This window comes from Drosophila arizonae, chromosome 2 (genome assembly GCF_054131065.1).
Source record: "Drosophila arizonae isolate 15081-1271.41 chromosome 2, UAZ_ARI_1.0, whole genome shotgun sequence".
NCBI classification, from domain to species: Eukaryota; Metazoa; Arthropoda; class Insecta; order Diptera; family Drosophilidae; genus Drosophila; species Drosophila arizonae.
Genome location: NC_142922.1, coordinates 31880924 through 31899663, shown reverse-complemented (window position 1 = coordinate 31899663; position 18740 = coordinate 31880924). Strand labels below are relative to the sequence as shown.

General features: G+C 43.4%; 1 protein-coding gene across 5 annotated transcripts in view; it reads right to left on the bottom strand.

The window, feature by feature from the left end:
- Positions 1-1692: 1692 nt before the first annotated feature.
- tinc (transmembrane protein tincar) overlaps positions 1693-18740 on the bottom strand; it is an 80643-nt gene continuing 63595 nt past the window's right edge. For 3 of the 5 annotated variants that reach the window (XM_089466827.1, XM_089466832.1, XM_089466830.1), the window contains 5 exons: positions 17857-18091; positions 8619-10610; positions 7432-7861; positions 5657-6422; positions 1693-4637 (listed from right to left, as the gene is read on the bottom strand). In XM_089466827.1, coding sequence (XP_089322953.1) covers positions 3816-4637; positions 5657-6422; positions 7432-7861; positions 8619-10610; positions 17857-18091 — 4245 coding nt within the window. In that variant the 3' untranslated portion in view covers positions 1693-3815. Of the gene's footprint in view, positions 4772-5656; positions 6423-7431; positions 7862-8618; positions 10611-17856; positions 18092-18740 lie in introns of those variants that run through there. The other 2 variants (XM_089466838.1, XM_089466841.1) reach the window with 2 other exon arrangements.

The window sequence follows — 18740 nt, the reverse complement described above, 5'->3', positions numbered from 1 at the left end:
CGAGTATTATTTCACTTATTTACGGTATTTTTAAAGCACTCAACAGGTTTGCAAGTCAAGAGAATGAGGGAGAGAGAACCCCATTTAAATACAATCTAACTGTGAGAAGCTATGGATTATATTTAAAAGGACACAGCGAGAAGTATAGAATGATCTTACAAGCCAAAAATGTTTCGATGGTAATATAGGATTGAATATTTTTGGGAGAGTTTTGTTAGTTAAAAAAAAAAAAAAAAAAAAAAAAAAAAAAAAAAAAAAACAGTAAGAAGGCTCCAGTCGAGACTGCTCGACTAGGAGATACCCTAAATCCTCTAAGCTGATATTTTACTCATTCTGCACACGCACGTATAATCACGCGCTCTGCTGACTGCGCAGTTAGCAGCGCTGCGCTTGGGCTTCGCTGCAGTGTGGGCAATATTATGTTGAATTATTTCTTTTGGAGTTAGACTATCTTTCTGAGCGTGACCATATGGCTAAAATGTGTGTACATTCCAAAGCACAAGTCTCTAGTACTTGAAATGCATATTTTACAAATTGAGGGCGAAGGGGGCGTGGTATCCAAAATCTGTAAATAACAAAATATTTGTATCCATTTAACTTTATATACAACGCAAGTTGCAAGTGTTCAGATCTAAAAGTGTGCGAATTAGGCTGAAAAACAACAAAGTCGAATTTTCGATTATACTCGATAAAAGTTATCGGATGAGTTATCGAAAAAATAAGATGAACTTGTACTGTTGTATACACGAGTATGCTGCCAAATTTCAGCTCTCTAGCTCTTATAACTTCTGAGATCGACGCACTCATACGGACGGACTGACAGACAGACGGACAGGGCTATATCGACTCAGATCGTCGCGCTGATCAAGAATATATATACTTTATGGGATCTGCGACGATTCTTTTTGGCTGTTACATACTTTTCACAAAAGCATTATACCCTGATTTCCCATTTTCAATGGATTAAAGGGTATAAAAAAAAAAAAAAACAAAAGCGTTGCAGTCGGGCTTTACCAACTGCGGAATACTCATTCACATCCTATCATCAATTTAGTAGCTAAGTTTAGTTGTAATACTGTACAAAATGGAGTTTTTCCCAATTTACCACGCCCCTACTGGGCGAAGACACCTCATTTTAGGTCAGTTCTTAGATCGAACTGAAAAATTTAAATACTTACGCATTATGTATAAATTACAGGGTATTTTTTCGATATGCTACCCACCTAAAGAGGCTTAACAATTTGAAAAATAACTATATCTTTAGGTTCGATTTTCCCTCTGTGGGCGTAGACATATAATATTTTCATTAATCTTTATAGAATCATAGCTCACATGTTAAATTTTAACGTTCTAGTTTTTAAACTCTATGGATTTCAGTTTTTTGATTTTTTAATTTTTGATTTTCAGCTTTCTAGCTCTTCATCTAATATGATTCTGGTATATCGAAAAATACATTTCAGCATCAAGAGCATTTTAACACTTTATAGAGCGGATATATACACGAATATTTGTTCCAAATTTCACGTCTCTAGATTCAATAACGCCGAAAAAAATTGCTTTCATACGGACAGACGGATGGAGAAGACGGACAAGCACATTCAGTAACACTTCATATACATAACACAATTGTCTCTGCGATAAAAATTAAAATTTGGACATACATTCCCCATCCCGAAGTATGAAAGAAATATATTTGTTTGGGGTTTCACATAAAGCGGTGGTATTTTTTTATTTACCATTGATAAACCTTTAATTATATATGGTATGTATAAATAATTCAAACATTGAAGTATTCATTTGCTTATTTATGTGTGGCAATAAATATATTTATGTTAGATGTATGTATATGATGCGTGTGTCTATCATGTCATATCGGGTTCATTGGCGGCATTATTCTTACTATCATTTACAGTTGTTTTCTTTTATTCGCTTGGTTAGACTTACAAAATATACGATGTAGTTACATACATAATGCGATATCAAGGGGCATACTATGTATTCTTGTTATAGTATATCATAATATTAACCCTAAAATTTAAAAGAAATTATGTTACAAAAGTGTGACTTAAATATGGCTAATACTTAGCTTTAGTGCGTTTCTTAAAGGAACCAATGTTATAGACTGTTCGCCCCATCTCAACAGATATTTAAATAAGTAAGTAATATAGACGAATATAGTCAAGAGTCGTACAATGCGTAGAGTTTCAATAAATGACAGCTGGGCGGGGTATCTAACGTGTACTTTAATGCATGTGCTGGTTGGGCTTCTCATTATACGGTATTATAATGCTAATCAGTCTTCATAACAAAAATAAATATGGTTAAGTTCTCAATTGATGTGCCAACGGTGCGAGTGCCGAATAGGAATTACATTTAAGTTATAGCTTTCATCATATATGAATATGTCTTCTTTCTTGAATCCAAATGCATGCATTTTTACTTGTATCTAAAAGCCATGTAGAGAGCGCCTAGATTGGAGTTTTTATTTTTGGGAGATATGTATGGGAGGTGCTTTGAAGTCCGTGAGTTAATGTTGCGTATGTGTGCGTGATTCCGCTGGTAGATGTATTAGCTAATTTCATACAGTTAGTTAGTTCCTTTTATAATACATTAGATATCATCATATTGTCGCTTTGTTACATTACATTTACATTTATCTTAACTGATACGAGTACATATATATGCATGTATATATGTATATATTTGAGAGACCGTATAAAATATGCTGAAGCTTTATTAATTATCGCTACGACGACTAGCTGAAGCTTGACTAATGTTCACGTCCATTACTTTTCCTTTGCAAAACTACGGCGATAGCATAAATTACTTGATTGACAATCGATATTAATCCAGGACTCTTGATGGGGAATACATAATTCGAGATACGATACAATTTTATGATCGATCGATTCAAGGTTTAAGCGATCTCGAAAAGGTTTATTTGCAATTGATCTTAAAGAAATACACAAGCTCTTAATGCTATTACGGTCTATATCCGATTTCAGCTAACCGAGCTATGGGAAAAACATCAATATTTTATATTATCCACTTTACCAGCTTTTCGGCCTCAGTTTTTTATTTTTTATTTTTTTTACTAATAAAACCATGCAATTGCGGCTTAAATTCGTATGCATTTTTTCAGATTAGAGATTTTGTAGCGGAAAAAAATTCTAAATGTCTTTATATTGATTACTTGATAATAGTTGAGTTATATATATAATCATATATATATAAATAGATATATGCCATATGTATGCATGTGGATTTGCTTAGAGTTAGACATTACGCCAAGTTCTAGTTAAATATATATATTATCATAAATGATATGATAAACACAAATATTATTTATTATCTTACATATTGTATACGAGCATACCGAGCAGTGTGTATAAATATAGAGTTGTATATATCTATGTATATATATAATATATAGTATATGAATAGATGTCCTTTGTAACCTTATGCGTGGGGCGTCAGTTACAGTGAGCGTGGTTTTTTGTGCTACACGGTAGATGTTTGTTAGGCAAATCATAGAATATCTAGGGAAACTTGGAGGTTTACTTCTGCTAGTTAATCAGAAAGCATCAACAGGGATCGCTCAGACCTCAGCAGGGAAGTCCTTGATAATGAGCGAGCTGTGTTGATGCCAGCTGAAGTTGTCGAGTGCTTGTGGAAGATTTAAGATTTGAGGCTTCTATACACTTAGGATTAAAGTACATTTGTATATATATGTATATTTATATATCTGCTTAAGCTTGCTTGTATGCGGTACTATGATGCTAGGGAGCTATAGCTGGATTTGATATACTAGGTGCTTAGTGCAGCTGCGCCGTGACGTAGAGTCCGCAGTCCTGGTCCGAGGCCATGGAGTAGTTGGCCGAGTCCCGATCCTCGTGGATGGTCGGATGCGTCTCGTGTGACAGCTTACTGAAGGCGTGATGGCCTGCCCCGTAGCCGAGATGTCCGTACGGCGACTCCGCCGCTTTGCTCACGTGCGGCAGTCGACGCAGGAAGTGCGGATTGGAGTAGCGCACGCCGTTGGGCAGCGTCGTGTGGGGCACAGAGGAGCCGAGGGCGACGGCTGCGTTGGCGTAGTGCATGCTGGGCGTCTTGAAGGTGGACACCTGCGAGGGCGGGCCCATGGAACTGGTCATGGCCGAGGTGGAGGCATAGCCGCCGTTGTTGTTGTTGCCGTTGCCGTAACAGTTGGCGAGCTGCTGGCTGTGACAGCCCGCCGGCAGGGGCATCGTGCTGCAGTGGGCCGTGTAGTCGAACTTCTGCTCAGGTGCGCTGCGCTGCAGCGGTAACGTGGCGCTATTGACGACGCTGGCGGCTGGGTCGGCGTTGAAGCTGGACATGCGCATGTTGGTGCAGCGGCCGTACGGCTCCTCCTGTATGGGCGGCTGTGGTGGGCGTGGCGGCGCCTTGCAGCTGACTCGCGGCCGGATGATGACTTCCAGTTCGCGCTCCTCGCCCGAGTGCACGCCGCTGGAGGATTCGGAGGGAGCGCGCTCTGGAGGCGAGGTGGTGTTGGTGCTTTCGCTGATCGAGTTGGTGTCGCTGCGAGGCGTGAGCGCCTCGTTGGGCACGCCGGAGTCGGCGCGCCGCAGACAGCGGGGTGTGGAGCTGGAGGCGATCTGGTGGCGGCAAGGAAAGGCAACAGAAAGCGTGAGCGAAACACAAAGTGCGTAGATTGGAAATGATTGAAAACTACGGGATATATAGATAGGAACAACTGGAAACTGTCGACTGCTCTGCTTCACTGCGGCGCCTGCAAGTGAAAATGAAATAAAATCAGGCGAGTGTCCTGTTACCCTATCGGATGTTGTCACAGTCTGGCAGCAGCAGACAGCCGCCCAACAGGCGGGAGGGCAAGGCGACCCGAGGCGAGGCGAGGCTGCCCGACCATCCATCAGGCTGTGCATGTGTCCTCCGCACTGTCCTCTCCTGTCACTGATTTATGCTGTCTCATAACGGCACACATAAATCTCATGCCTTGCCACACAGGCGTCCGCAGGCGTGTCACAAGCCACACTCCGCTGGCTCCTGCTGTGCCTGCTGTGGCCCTGTGGCCTCGACTACGCATCAATCGAACCAAAATGTTAATACTGAGCTCTCCCTAGAAGCCAACCTGCGTATACCCTACTTCTTTACTAACTATGCAGAACGGATATCCAGTTAATATATAACAAGCTGCTGGTCTCCTATTTAATATATATATTTCTTTGTACTCTACGATTCTCACAAATTCATTTATAATCGCTTCTCATGTTTATATCAATTATATCTAGCTCACTTGCAATAACTAAATCTGTTTAAATAAATATTTAATTGAAATATATTGAATTGATATATATGTAATCTGCTACAAGTTTTCTTTATCTGAGGTGCCCTCTTTTATATATATATTTTTTTAATTAAAAAGTAATTAATATTCTTTAGCCACTGTCTAGGTATAATGAATCTTTTGAGCGACAGGCTGCCTCAGAGAGAAGCCGGAATATTGCACGTCGTCTATTATATACTAGCCTATCCAATATCTAACAGCAATCACATCAATAGTTGACTAGCCAAATGGCCCAACATAAAACTCCTCCTGCCAGCCCTTCCGGCTTTGGGGGTGTGGCTGGCGACGCACACCTCGTTGTCCACTTACTTGAGCCTCGTGGGTGTGCACAGCGACGGTGACCGGGGCCAGTGGGTTGACTAGATGATGCTGTTGCTGCGGTTGCTGCTGCAGTGGATGCGGATGTGGATGTTGCTGCAGAGGATGATGTAGTTGTTGTTGATGCATCTGCTGCTGCTGCTGCTGCTGCTGCTGTTGTTGTTGTTGATGTTGCTGGGGCTGTGACTTGTGCTCGGGTGAAATTTGCATGATCTCGGGCATGGCCTGTGGGGCGCGTCCGTAACTGGGATGATGTGGATGCTGCACGCTGGGCGGCTGTGGCACAGGCGCACCTTTCACGGGCAGCGGTGGGGGCGGCGGCGGTGGTGATGCTGCTGCTGGCACAGTTGTTGGCTGCGGCGGCTCCAGATCGCGCGTGGATGCATACGTAATGCTGTCGTCGCGCACACAAGCCAACAACTTGCCCTCCTCGGAGATATTATCATCACTGACGCCGCCCAGCCCGCTCAGATTGGCATAGTCGTGGGCGTGCGGGCGTTGCTGCTGGCTGACGGATGACGGAGGCGCCAGCTCATCGTATTCGCTGAGATGCAGCAGGCCGCTTGCGACGCTGCCGCTGCCCTTTGCCACGCCCACGCCCACGCCCACGCTCACGCCAATGCTGGTGCTCTTTATGCTGCCCATGGTGATGCCCACAACGGCGCCGGCGGTAGCCGCCCTTAATGTCGCGTACTCGCCGTCGTCAATTTCCCCCGTAGAACTGGCAAAACATAGCGAGGTTCCACGGCTCGTATGGCTGCATTGAGTAAGAGTGAAAGAGAGAGAGAGAGAGTGAAAGAGAGAGCTATATTAGAATGCGAAATTATTCAGTTCACATGAGTTGACCACCTTGTGTTGCACATTGGTTAGTTGGAATTGTTTTTAATTAGCAACAACAACAACAACAACGACGACACTAAATGTGAGTTAAATGTTAATTTCCATTGAAAGTCAAGACAAATAGGCTAGAGTTAGTAGTTCACGGCTAGTTCACGTCTAGTTAATTGACATTTACAAACAAACAACAAAAAGTGAAATGAACAAAAATCAAGTTTTCAAATTACAAATAAAAAACAAACCATTTTATTGACTTGAAGTCAATGAATAATTTTCAATAAAACAGGCGACAAGCGGAACAAAAATAGTTTCCTTTCTTTCTGCTGTTCAGGCATATATATATAAATACATATATATATATATATTTTTTCAATTTAACTGTTTACATATATATATAACACTCTTTATGATTGGTTGTATGCGAAATACATTTATTGAAAATTGAGAACAAAAAACCCCAAATTAAAATGCAAATGGAAAATTGTGAAAAAATTGATCGCAATAAACTTGATGGCATATACACAAAACAATTTTTATTTAAATGTTGATAAGTGAATGTGAATGTGCATATGTGTAGGAGTGTGTGTGTGTGGAATATTAATTAGGAATGTTTGAAATGGAACGTGCAAAGTAAACAAAACAAAACGAGCCACAACACAATTAGAAACTAGATTAGATGACTAAAAAATTATTCTGATTAATTTTGTATCTTTTTTACTTTGTACTGTGCTGGGTGGGGCTGATGTTTGTGGGTGGTGGTAGTGGTGGTGGTGGTGGTGGTGCGTGAGAGAGAACCAAATGAAAATAAACTAAGTACAGTGTGTGTTGAATGCAGTTTGCAGATTCGTAAGTAAATCGGACAACGGGCGCTGCCTTCACTTTTGTTCTATTGAATTTGTTGTTTTTTGTAACTAAAAACGATTTTTTACCGCTTGCCATCAGTTTGTTCTTGGTCACCAATTAGTAGGACATCATCAGACGTACTCGTAACTTCGTTGAAGGTGACCTTCAGCTTCGGCGAGCTGGGCGTCAGCTTCGGCCAGTAGATGTCCTCCTGGGCCACCAGGCCCATGCTCATGCCCACGCCCAGTTCCGTGCTCGTGGCCGTGCTCATCATGTCCGGCTTGGAGGTGGCGCAGTCCATGCCATTGACCGTGGTGCTCGTCGAGTTGCCGCCGCTGCTTGAGTTGCTGCCCGTTCGTTGACCGCTGGACATGAGCAGGGGCTGGGCGCTGGCCTTGTTCAGCAGACCGCCATACGTGTGATCCAGCGGGGGCAGCTTAAAGTGCCAGCGTCGCTTGATGGTCAAACAGAGCCAGACGACAATCCACAGCAGCAAATGGATTACTCCCACCAAAGCTGCACAGGGAAAGAGAGAGACAGTGAGTGAGTGAGATAGAAAGAGAGGGAGAGGGAAAGTGGGCTATAAAGAGAATGATTGGGTCGCAAGACGTGCCCATTAAGAGGGAACCCGATTGAGCCCTGTAGTCATTCGATACGCGCCCTTTGTCCTCCCTAAACCGCCGATTAATGCGAAATCCCCTAAAACAACAACCGCTAATTGGCTTATGATATGGCCAAATAGACAACAGTTCAAGGTGTTGCCATGGCTGGGCTTAGGGGAACTTGTGTGCCTCGTATGGGCTTAAATTCGTTTGCCCTATTTTGATACAAATTGTCAAATTGGAGTGCTTTTACTTTTAAGTGGTTTGCTCAAATATTAATATTGAGTTTCATATTTACTTTTAAATAGTCTATGGATGTATTTCCATTGTTGAATTGCTCTCTCTATCTGTCTTGTTAAGTTACCAAATATGAATGGCATGGATTCTACACATGATAAATGAATAAAATTATTGAAAGCCGATACTAAAACTTTTTGTTTTGGTAATGACACATTTAAATGTCAATATCAAAGTTGGACTATTAAACTGTGAAGTTATTAAAGAGTTAAGTTCCGCAACGGCAGCGCAGTAAGCAGGGCGCAAGGCCCAGCTGCAGTGTTTAATATTATTCTATACACTTTCTATATTCTTCTTGATACATATTTATTCTATATATGTATTTAGCTCAGTTTCAGGTAAATTATTTTCCGTCGCATTGTAAGTGAACTCACCTGCCAAGAAGGTTGGACAATGCAGATTGTTCTTGTAGGTGGCGCTGAGGTCATTTAGCAGCGGGGCTTTGACAACAGCCAGGGCCAGGACGAAGCACAGGGATGCGCAGTGGGCGAAGTAGATCCACGTTTGGCTCGCCTTCAGCGTGATGATGGAACGGTCTCGCATGCGTGTGGCCAGCCTGCCGTGTCCATACAGGTACATGACCATCGAGGAGGCCAGCACGAGCGCCGTGGCCAGCAGATAGAGAGCCAGGGTCACGGTGGCATTCAGTATAAGACCCGGCTGATGCACCGGCATGGCTTCCGCATAGATTTGCAGCTTGTAGAGATTGGAGACGCCCACGTAGCCGAGAATGACGTCCAAGGCAGCGACAATCATCTGCAGGCTGAAGACGCAGGCGAAAGATTTGGACGTATTCCAGAAGACGGCCGGATAACGCACGGACCACACGAGCAGCGCGCAGAGAAGGTTGACAAACTCCGCACTCGGTGGCTGGGCGAAGATGGCCACGTCGATGGGCTTATCGATGCCAAAGAACAGCTGCAGCATGCCGGCAAAGCCGTCGAGACGGACGTACTCGTTGTTGTTGTTGTTGCTGTTGCTGTTGCCGGCAGGAGCTGCAGCTGGTGTAACAGCTGGCAGCGCTTGGAAGTCCGCATCGTCCAGGTCCAGATCCAAGTCGTCGTCCAGCTGCTGCTGCTGCTGCTGCTGCTGCTCGCTCGACTTGGCTATGAACTCACTGGAGTTGATGCCACTGTCGCCCAGCATATATTCCGGCTCGATTTCGACGCCCGACTTGGCCGCGGCGCGCTTGGAAATGCGTCTCTTCTGCGTCTTGGGCTTAATGGCGATAATCTTGGAATTGGTGGAAATCGGCGTCGAGGGTATTATTAAATCTGGCAGCACTTCGGTGCGCACACGATGAATGCTGCTGTCCCGCGTCGTAGTCTCCTCCTGCTGCTGCTCCTCCTCCCGCTGCTTCATATAGCTCTCCTGCAGCGCCTGCTCATGCGACGTCACATGATGGCGACGTGGCTGTTGCTGTTGTTGTTGTTGTTGTCGCTGCTTGTGGTGCTGCTTGTGGTGCTTGCGACTGTGCTTGTGCTGATGTTGCTGGTGCGGCAATTGCTGTTGCCTCTTTGCAATTTCTGTTGCGGCTGTTGCTGCTGTTGCTGCTGCTGCTGTTGTTGTTGTTGGTGGTGGTGGTGGCGGTGGTGCTGTTGTTGTTGTTGTTGTGGTTGTGGTCGTTGCTTTAGTTGTTGTGGTTGTGCTAGCTACCGTTGTTGTTGTTCTTGTTGTTGTTGCCCTAGTGCTAGTCGTTGCTGTTGTAGTCTTGCTGCGCGCCTTATCCAGTGTGCCCAGCCTTTGCCAATTATCGGCTCCTGCATGTTTCTCACTGCTGGATCCGAAGTCTGGCATGATGATAGTGCCCCCATCTCTGCCCACTTCAATGTCATCACCATCATCGGCATCGGCATCGTCATCAGCATCAGCATCAGCACCAGCATCAACTTCAGTATCGGCATCATCATCATCGCCACCATCATCATCATCACCATCATCATCGTCAGTACCCAACAGTCGCTCATTGCCCTCATCAATATTTCGATTAATTAAATCGGGCACTTCAAAGTATCTTGTCTTGCCCGCAGCCCCGCCGCCTCGCATTGTTGTCTTGGTTGTTGTTGCCGTCGTCTTGGCCGCCTTTCTGCCATTACGTCCATCCTTATCACGTGTCAGCTCGAACAAATTATTATTGATGCCTCCGATGCCTCCGATGCCGCCGCGCACTGCCGTAAACATCGTATCGTTGTAGTAGTCCTCCTCGTCGTGCTCCAAACTGTTCGCAGTTACGTTTGTCGGTCGCTGCGGCTGCGACTCCTGCTGCTGCTGCTTTTGATAGGGCGGCGTCGGTCCCACCACCGACATGGCCATCAAACTGCGTCTATTGATAACAACAAAGTCCAATTCGGTTGCCCAAACTTGTTCTGCAATTGGACAGAGCGAGAGAGCAAACGGAAGCAGGTGAATTGGATGCGTTTAATTAGAGCGAACTACTTCATCCCATGCCTGACTTGCTGGCAACACAACAGAACACAAATTCGCTTTGAACTATGCCATAACAAAGCAGCGCATGTTCAGGGGATTAGTTGCAGGGCGCCTCTCTGTGCCGGACACAATCACTCAGCCACTCACACACACCACACACAGACATTCCATCGAACACACGCGCGCCTGCTTTAAATAAATATGAAAGCAGGTAATGAGCATTTGAACACATTGAACCAAACAGGCAAACACCACAAGCTGTTTCAATTTCCACTCAGCAATCGTTAATTAAATGGGGCGTTAGTAAAAGATTATCTTCCATACCCTGCACACAGCTGGCAACGGGAGCTGATTGAGTATAAGAACTGTAACCCAATATGCTCCATGGCATTAGATATTCAAATCAAGTACATAGTCATGCCCTTCTAACGTAACCACACCTCACCGCCTCAAATATCCTGTTGCTAAATTATCGACATGCAATCAACCCAACCAATTGTGCAAAAGTGCCGAGCTCGTAGTATATTGTTCGTTTAGTAATTGCTAACGCTAATGAAACTCTTAAAATAATAATAATATCTATTTTATTACTACATATATAAAAAAAATCTTATAAAATTATTAAAAATAAAATACGTATAAAATGTTAAATGTCTGTACATCCACAAACATGCATTGTCTTTTGATCTGATTCTTCAATAAATAATCCAAAGCACTGCAATAGCTTAAGATATACTCATTTATCTCTATATCTCAGCCTTTCCTCCATTCCAGTTCAAATTGATATCTATTTGAAGGAGTTGTACTCAACACTGATTCATAATGGTAATGGAAATAAATTAAAACACAGGGTATCTGCTAGTCAGCTTCTGAAACACATGTATACACGAGCATATAACATACGCTTAAGCTACGCCTAGTCAATTCCATGAGCTTTACGACGCCATTTTGGATGCCACAAAAAGTGTTGCCTACATTTGGGGGCTGGCAAATGCGAATGCTTAGCACTGGATAATATTGAAGTCCCGTTGGGCTAATTAAGTGCACATTTACAGCATATGTCAGGGGTTTATGTGCCATTTAACGAGTCTCGACAGCAGCTACCTTAGCAGGAGGCTCAACCTTTGCTTTTTGCGGAACTCAATGCTCATGTTTATTACGGTCCAGCTCGAAGTGTTTCCCTCTGTTGCTTTTTGGCTGCCGTTAGCGCAGCTTAGGAAATTTGTTTCTGCTCCAGCGGAATGTGTGCTAATGAATATGAATATAAGCAGAACGAATACAAGTTCAAATGATTCAAGAATTAATTAAATGTGATGGCCATAAAAAAAAACAACAAAGATTGCATATTCAGGGGAAATAATCTTGGAATAATTTAGATAGTCAGCTGGCATTTAGCTTTGATATTTCTACACTGAAAGGAATTGTAATTTCCCAAAAAAGCCCACGATTTAATATTGTTCAATTAATGAATTGATTTAATTCGTTGAGTTGACTGCCTAAGTCCCTCGAAGTCGAGTTTTATAATCAGCTTCGGTCGATTAATGGATCTATAAATTATTTCATAAATAATACAAAAATTATAATTTTATAGCTTTTATGGCTCAAATCCAGGCAACTGTTTACTTAGGCCAAAATTGAACTAAATTATAATGCCTAGCTAATTTGCTTATTTTATGGATCTCGCAGCGCTCTGAAAGGGGGCGGGCAGGCCGGATACTGTGGCCCAGTTAATAACTTGAATAGCGACACGAAATTTGCCAATTTAACACTTTCATAAAATTATTTATTGGACAAGTCGCTTTAAGAGCACAAAGAACTGACAGCGAAGCCCCTCGGCGGGCGGTCGAGTCGACAGCAAACAGAGCCAGCTCGGAAATAAAAGACCGAAAATTGCCGAACAAATATTAAAGACAATGGGCTGGGTGATGGGGTGACCGTTAGACTGATGGAAAGGAAGGGCAGGGAAAGGGAGGGACTGTGCGGGATTACACAATGGCTGCCATAATAATATGTCGTCGTTGGCAAACGGCAAGTGGCTCGTAAAACCGACAACACCGAAAATCTGCAGATTAACCCGGCGGCAATGCCCTCGTCCCGACGCTCTACCTCGCCTCGATTATGGCAATGACAATAACAGCAGCAGCACGAAGAGTACGAAGGACAGCGGACGAAGGAGGAACGAAGAGACGAGCAAAGCAAAGTAATGAAAGCGCGCAAATCCAAGACAAGCAACGCCCACTGCCCAGCTTCCCTGCTGTGGGTAATAGTTGCGATGCCGATAAGCCTCACAGAATGCTCGAGTTCTGCCCCCGCCTACTGCCTGCTGCCTGCTGCCTTCTGCCTTCTGCCTGCCACACCCACACACCCACCGCCCTGGCTTGGCAGCCCCAGCTCGCGCTCGTTAAGTCTTTAGCATGAATAACGATAAGTTTCATGCCTTGGCCGGTGCTGGCCACAACATCTTGGACCACTTCCGGCGCACGTCCAGCCCGGCCTGCAGGCGAGCCCTCAACAGTTTCCCCTGCCCAAGTCGAGTGCGCCAGTTTAGCAGCCTTTCATGCGCTCAATATGGCGCAGTGGAGGGCTCTCGTATTTAGCATCCGCTCTTCTATCACAGTTTTCATTTAGTTAGTCGTAACGGCCGCATTAATTATTTATGAGCGCAACACGGCGTATAAGTGATTTGATCCATAAAACTGTTGCCGGATGCTGATCCGTATATCCAGTTTTTAATTAAATATTTAAAAATATATATATCTCTCAAATGCGGTTGGCAACAGATGCCGCGCACTCAAATCAAGAAATTTAAATACAAATATATTTTAAATTATGCATTTCGGACGTTTTTATTAAAAAATAAAACGAGCAAATGTTTTAATCATTAATATGGGTTGATAAATAAAAGATGAATATTCAAATATTGATATCCATTGATTGGTGCTCGCCTTGGGTCTTAATTGGCTCTCAACGTGCAACGCTAAATCTTTAAAAAGAATTATTTATGCATTTAAATGTATATATATTATATTAATGTATATATATAAATATGACTTTCTATTTTTTGTCTTTTTTTCTACAAGTTAAGCTTTTCATATATTTCTCTCATTTTGGGTGCACGTGAAATGTTTTACGCTCACTTTAAGCATTCAGAATGTCGTAATATTTTAATTAAATTAAGTAATGCATTTTCGCCAGCGAATCTTGCGCTCTGATAGCATCCGACTTCCCCTCGCTCCTCTGCCGTGAGCTCCTCATTTGATATCTTTTCGGGCCACTTTTTATGCGACTTGCGGGAACTTTTGAAAAAGTATTTTCATTTTATGATTTCGCGCTGCGCTACCTAATTGCCCCGGCGGTACTTTGGCGCGATTTAATGCTAATGCAAAAGTTAAGGGGGATTTATAGAAATGCAGGTCTCTCGCACTCACTCAGATAGCTCTTTATTGCGAAACCTATAGTGGGAGCCCGTCAATCAAGAGGCAAAGTTTAACTTTGTTAATTCCTTACAGGAAATTATAATGCTCAACTTACAAAGCCCGATCTGCGGCTGACAGCTCTCGGCCCCAACTGGCAATCCAGAGCAGCTTAGAGCATCTTTAAGGATGTCAGCGCAGTTGACAAATTGCAGCGAAAGGCGGCCAAGCGGTAAAATGGCTAAGGCAGCCGCTGCGACAAGACATTGCACTTAACTTGACTAACATCCGGACCCAGCCTCATCCATTGCCCCATCCCCAGTCACATGCACAGCTGCCGCTGTAGCTCCAATGCCCCCACAGCGACTGGTCCACGTCATGGCCAGACGCGAGTGCTGGACCAAGACGTTGGCTTTCGAACGTTGCACATTTTATTTGTGCCAATGATTTTCTAATTTTCAGTGCGGCAGCAGAGAAGGTGTAGGAGGCGGCGGGGCGCCAACAAGTTGCGCGAAAAACAATGTCCCAGCATGAATGGGACCACAGCCATATCTGCCAGCAGCAAGGACAGTGAAAGGCAGAAACAAAAGAAATCGAAATTAATTGAAATATCACATGAAGTGAGCTGAGCTGATGCCGCTGCCGCTGCTGCTGCTACTGCTGCTGCTGCTGCTGCTGTTGCTGCGGCTTTCATCATGGGTCACTCCGGTCCAGTCCAGACTTAAGCTCAACTCAGCTCGTCAACGCCTTTATGAGGCCACTGCGACCGCCTGCCACATTTTTAATTTACTCGCGCAGCTCGTTGCCATTGCCAGTGCCGCTTCACTAGCGGCTCTGTTTCCATTTATTTTCCCCACTCCCGGTGCTCCTTCCTTTGCTCGCTGGCCGGTTCAATAAACCTGCCATACGGTCACTCAGCCACATTGCACATGCAGCAGCAGCAGCAGCAGCAGCAGCAGCAGCATAGGGATTACAATTGCGATGGCCTCGGCCGCGGCAAAGTGGAGTCGACGCTGATTCCCGGATTCGCATCAGGACTCGCTTTAAATGTAGTTAATTCTGATTTGCTTGTCTTTAGCCCACATCGCAATTACCTTTCACTCGCTCTGCAATCAATTTTACTGCCCAGCTCGATTTTCAAAGAGCTGTGAACTATTTGCCAACGCCTGGCAACAGCAAGTAAAACTGTATGTACTTTCAATATTAGTCTGAATGCTAGTTAAAGAACTCTATTTTTTATTTGTGCTGAATAAGCTCTAGCTTTATGGTAAGCCAGTACTAAGTGGATCAATCTCATAAGCTCTTTTACGGGTCATACACCATCCTTGTTAAACATAGTCATAGAATACATTCATTAAAAATCCGTAATATTGATATTGTAACCAAAAGTGTATTGAGAATGCAAATAAATACCAAAGCAATGAAAATAATATACCACATGCGAAAGAGATCAAGATCTAAGCATTCAAGAGACAGTTTCGAAAAAAAGCCTTACGCCTTGTAAGACAGACACTCGAATACGGCGTGTTTGCTGTGGTTATACAAGCTCGCGCTGGAGAATGGATAGCTCAGAACTGAGCGTCTTTTGCTCAGCGACGTCTAGAGTCCATGAACATGACCTGCGCTAAGTGCTCTGCAAATAATGAGTTGATAGGCCCCAGTCAATGACAAGTATGAAACTCTAGTCGGGACTGCTCGACTACGAGATCCCCTGAAATCTTCTGCAACTGATATTTCAATAATTCTTCGCTTCTTCGATCTGCTTGGGATATATTCGGATATTTCATATCTGATATCAATATCAAAAGAATATAAAGAATTTACAGCGCAATCAGCAAATTAGTATACATAAATAAATTAGTATACATAAAGGAAAGTTGGATGAAAATCCTTTTTATACCCCGAGCCCATTGAAAATGGTTAATCAGGGTACAATGATTTTGCTAATTGTATGTAACAGGCAGAAGGAGGCGTGGTTGACGAGCTGAGTCGATATAGCCTTGTCCGTCGGTCTGTCCCTCCGCCCGTCCGTCTCAGAAGATATAAGAGCTGGTGACTTTATATTAAACGCTGATTCTGAGTTTTGTAGGCCGTAAGTATTTATATATTGAACACAACTAGAGCTCAATTCGTTATTTCCAAATATAATAGAACTGAAACTTTAAAGGACTTACATCTAAGTATTTTCAAAGCCGACTTCCCTTTGGCAATTAAGTGTACCAAAGCATTAACAAACAATGTGCATACTTAATTTTTTCCGTTTTTTCCCCTATTTGTGCATTTTCCTTTTGTTTTTTATCACTCATCGTGACATTAGTTTACTGTACTACGAGTGGCATCACACACACACATGTGTGTACAAGGTACATTGCGACACTCACACACTCGAACGTATGTAGAAGTACAAACAGAGGCCTGCCAGAGCCCTGAATATCCCGCTTCGGCCTTTGCATCTGCTGCTCCTGCTCATTGAGCCAACATTTGCACAGTTTTGGTTCGCTTCGCTGGTTGCCTGGCTGCCCGCCTGCGCGCTGTTAATAACATGGCTTATTGCTGCCCATAATGGGCGTGTTGCCCAGCCGCCTGTCAACCTATTTGTATGTGTTTCCACGTCTCGCTCTCTCTCTCTCTCTCTCTGTCTCTCTCTCTATCTCATTCTCTGTGTGTGTCATGTGTGTTTACTCCTGCGGTTGTTAGCCTGTGTGCGGCCATATTGGGCATGTTCGGGCTTGTTTTTGTTTGCCTGTGGTAGCAGCGGCTCATGCATATGTTTTTCGAGCAGATTTCCCCAGAGATGCCCGTTGCTTTGAAGTGACTTGAGCCGTTGCGCTCTCATGCACATCCTGTTCTCTCCAAGCAACTATGCCCATATCCAACTCTCTGTGATATTCCCTTAAGCTCACTTTGTTAAGCCTGCCCATATTAGTGCTCTAACTTCTTGGCCAAACAGTTTTATGTGCTAGCGTTTTGCTGAATGCTCAAATCGCATTGCAGTCAAACACTCGACAATTGTCTGACGGCCAATTATGACGGTTGCCCAATAATTTGATTAAAGTGCACAAAGGACACAAATGATTATTTGATTGCAGCAACAAATGAAATTACGAACGATTCCATCCCTGCGGCTCCTTATAGTTGCATTTATCAACTGACAACGGACCACGCTGCGTATGCTTAACGGTAATATTGCACCAGCTACAAAGTGTCTGCCGTCTGCCATCTCGTGGCGGAAGTGTAATACTGAATGCAAGTGCCCTATAAAAGCACAATAAAATGCAGCCAAAAATGTCAGGATGCTATCAAATAAATGGAAAAATGCTTCCTGTTGACGTAAATTGCAATGGAAAGCGCAACTTAAAGGTATATTGATTATTCATGCATGTAGAAAATCAGATCAAGTAATTTATCATCTGAAAAGCCTCAATGGAATATAGTTTATTGGGATAATAGTAATGATTTCATAATTGTTATCACAGCAGCTGCAGTTTTGTTTTTTTTTTAATCTTTTATCTGTACCATATTAAATTTAAGTTGGATTCATTTCACTCTTTGATGCCACTAACCTATTTAGTCTTCGAACTCAAATTCAGTCAACATAAATGAAATGACAACTTTCCACTAAGAACAGGGTACACTGATGTCGACTATCTTCGCCTTCCAGTGCACACTTTCGAGCTGCAAGTGGCGTTTGCTCAGACTGTTGACAGTCGCCAAGTTTATATTGTCAGCACTGTCGCGGCACACTTCAGTTACTTCAGTTAATTACACTTACCTTTCGGCAACAGTCCATTCTCGATGATGCGAGCCTCGAGCAGCAGTCGGGGCAGCAGCAGGCACAGCGCAATGAGGATATGCACAAAGGCTGCCGTGGGTCCGCCGTGGGTCCAAAGGGCGCGCAAGGTGCCACCGCGCGCCTCCTCTTCGAGGCCGTCGTGCGGCGCCAACGTGCAGCGACGCTCCTTGGCGCTGGTTGCCAATTTGATGCCATCGTTAGCCAAGTTGCCCACCTGCGAAGCAAAGCAAAAACAACATTACAATCACTGCTCACACACGCAAGCCGAGGAAGACCTTCAAAACAGCCGTCAACTCTTCGAGCCCTGCCTGGCCGTGAGTCACAACGGCAGTTAGGAATACTTGCAAAGCTTAACTTGAGATTTGGAGAACCAATTGAAATCATTTGAAAAGTAACTATGTATCAAATGGCCAATCTGCATTGATAAACAGGAATAATAAATAGCAAAACTGAGTGCTAAGAATTGTAGATATTTTCATATCTTATAAGTATTTCTTTTATATCTTATTAGCATTTGATGCTTGTAAAACGACGTCATCACAGCAATTTATACCACAATAACCCACAATGTTTCCTACGATAAACAGTCCTTAAATGAGGAACAGTGTGACCCAGTAGAGGAGCAGACACAGGCTATCCTAAATAAACATCCCAGCTGTAAATAGTTACCCACAAATAGATTGCAACTGCTGGATATAAGAAATTTTATAAGAATAAATACAGAAATCAAGTTTTATTAATATCCATACACACATTTCAACTCATCAAAATATTATTATTAACTGAAAATATATTTAAAACTTTTGTTTTGCTTTATTGTTTAATTAGGTTTGGTTTCCTCTACTTTTGTGTTGTTAATACAT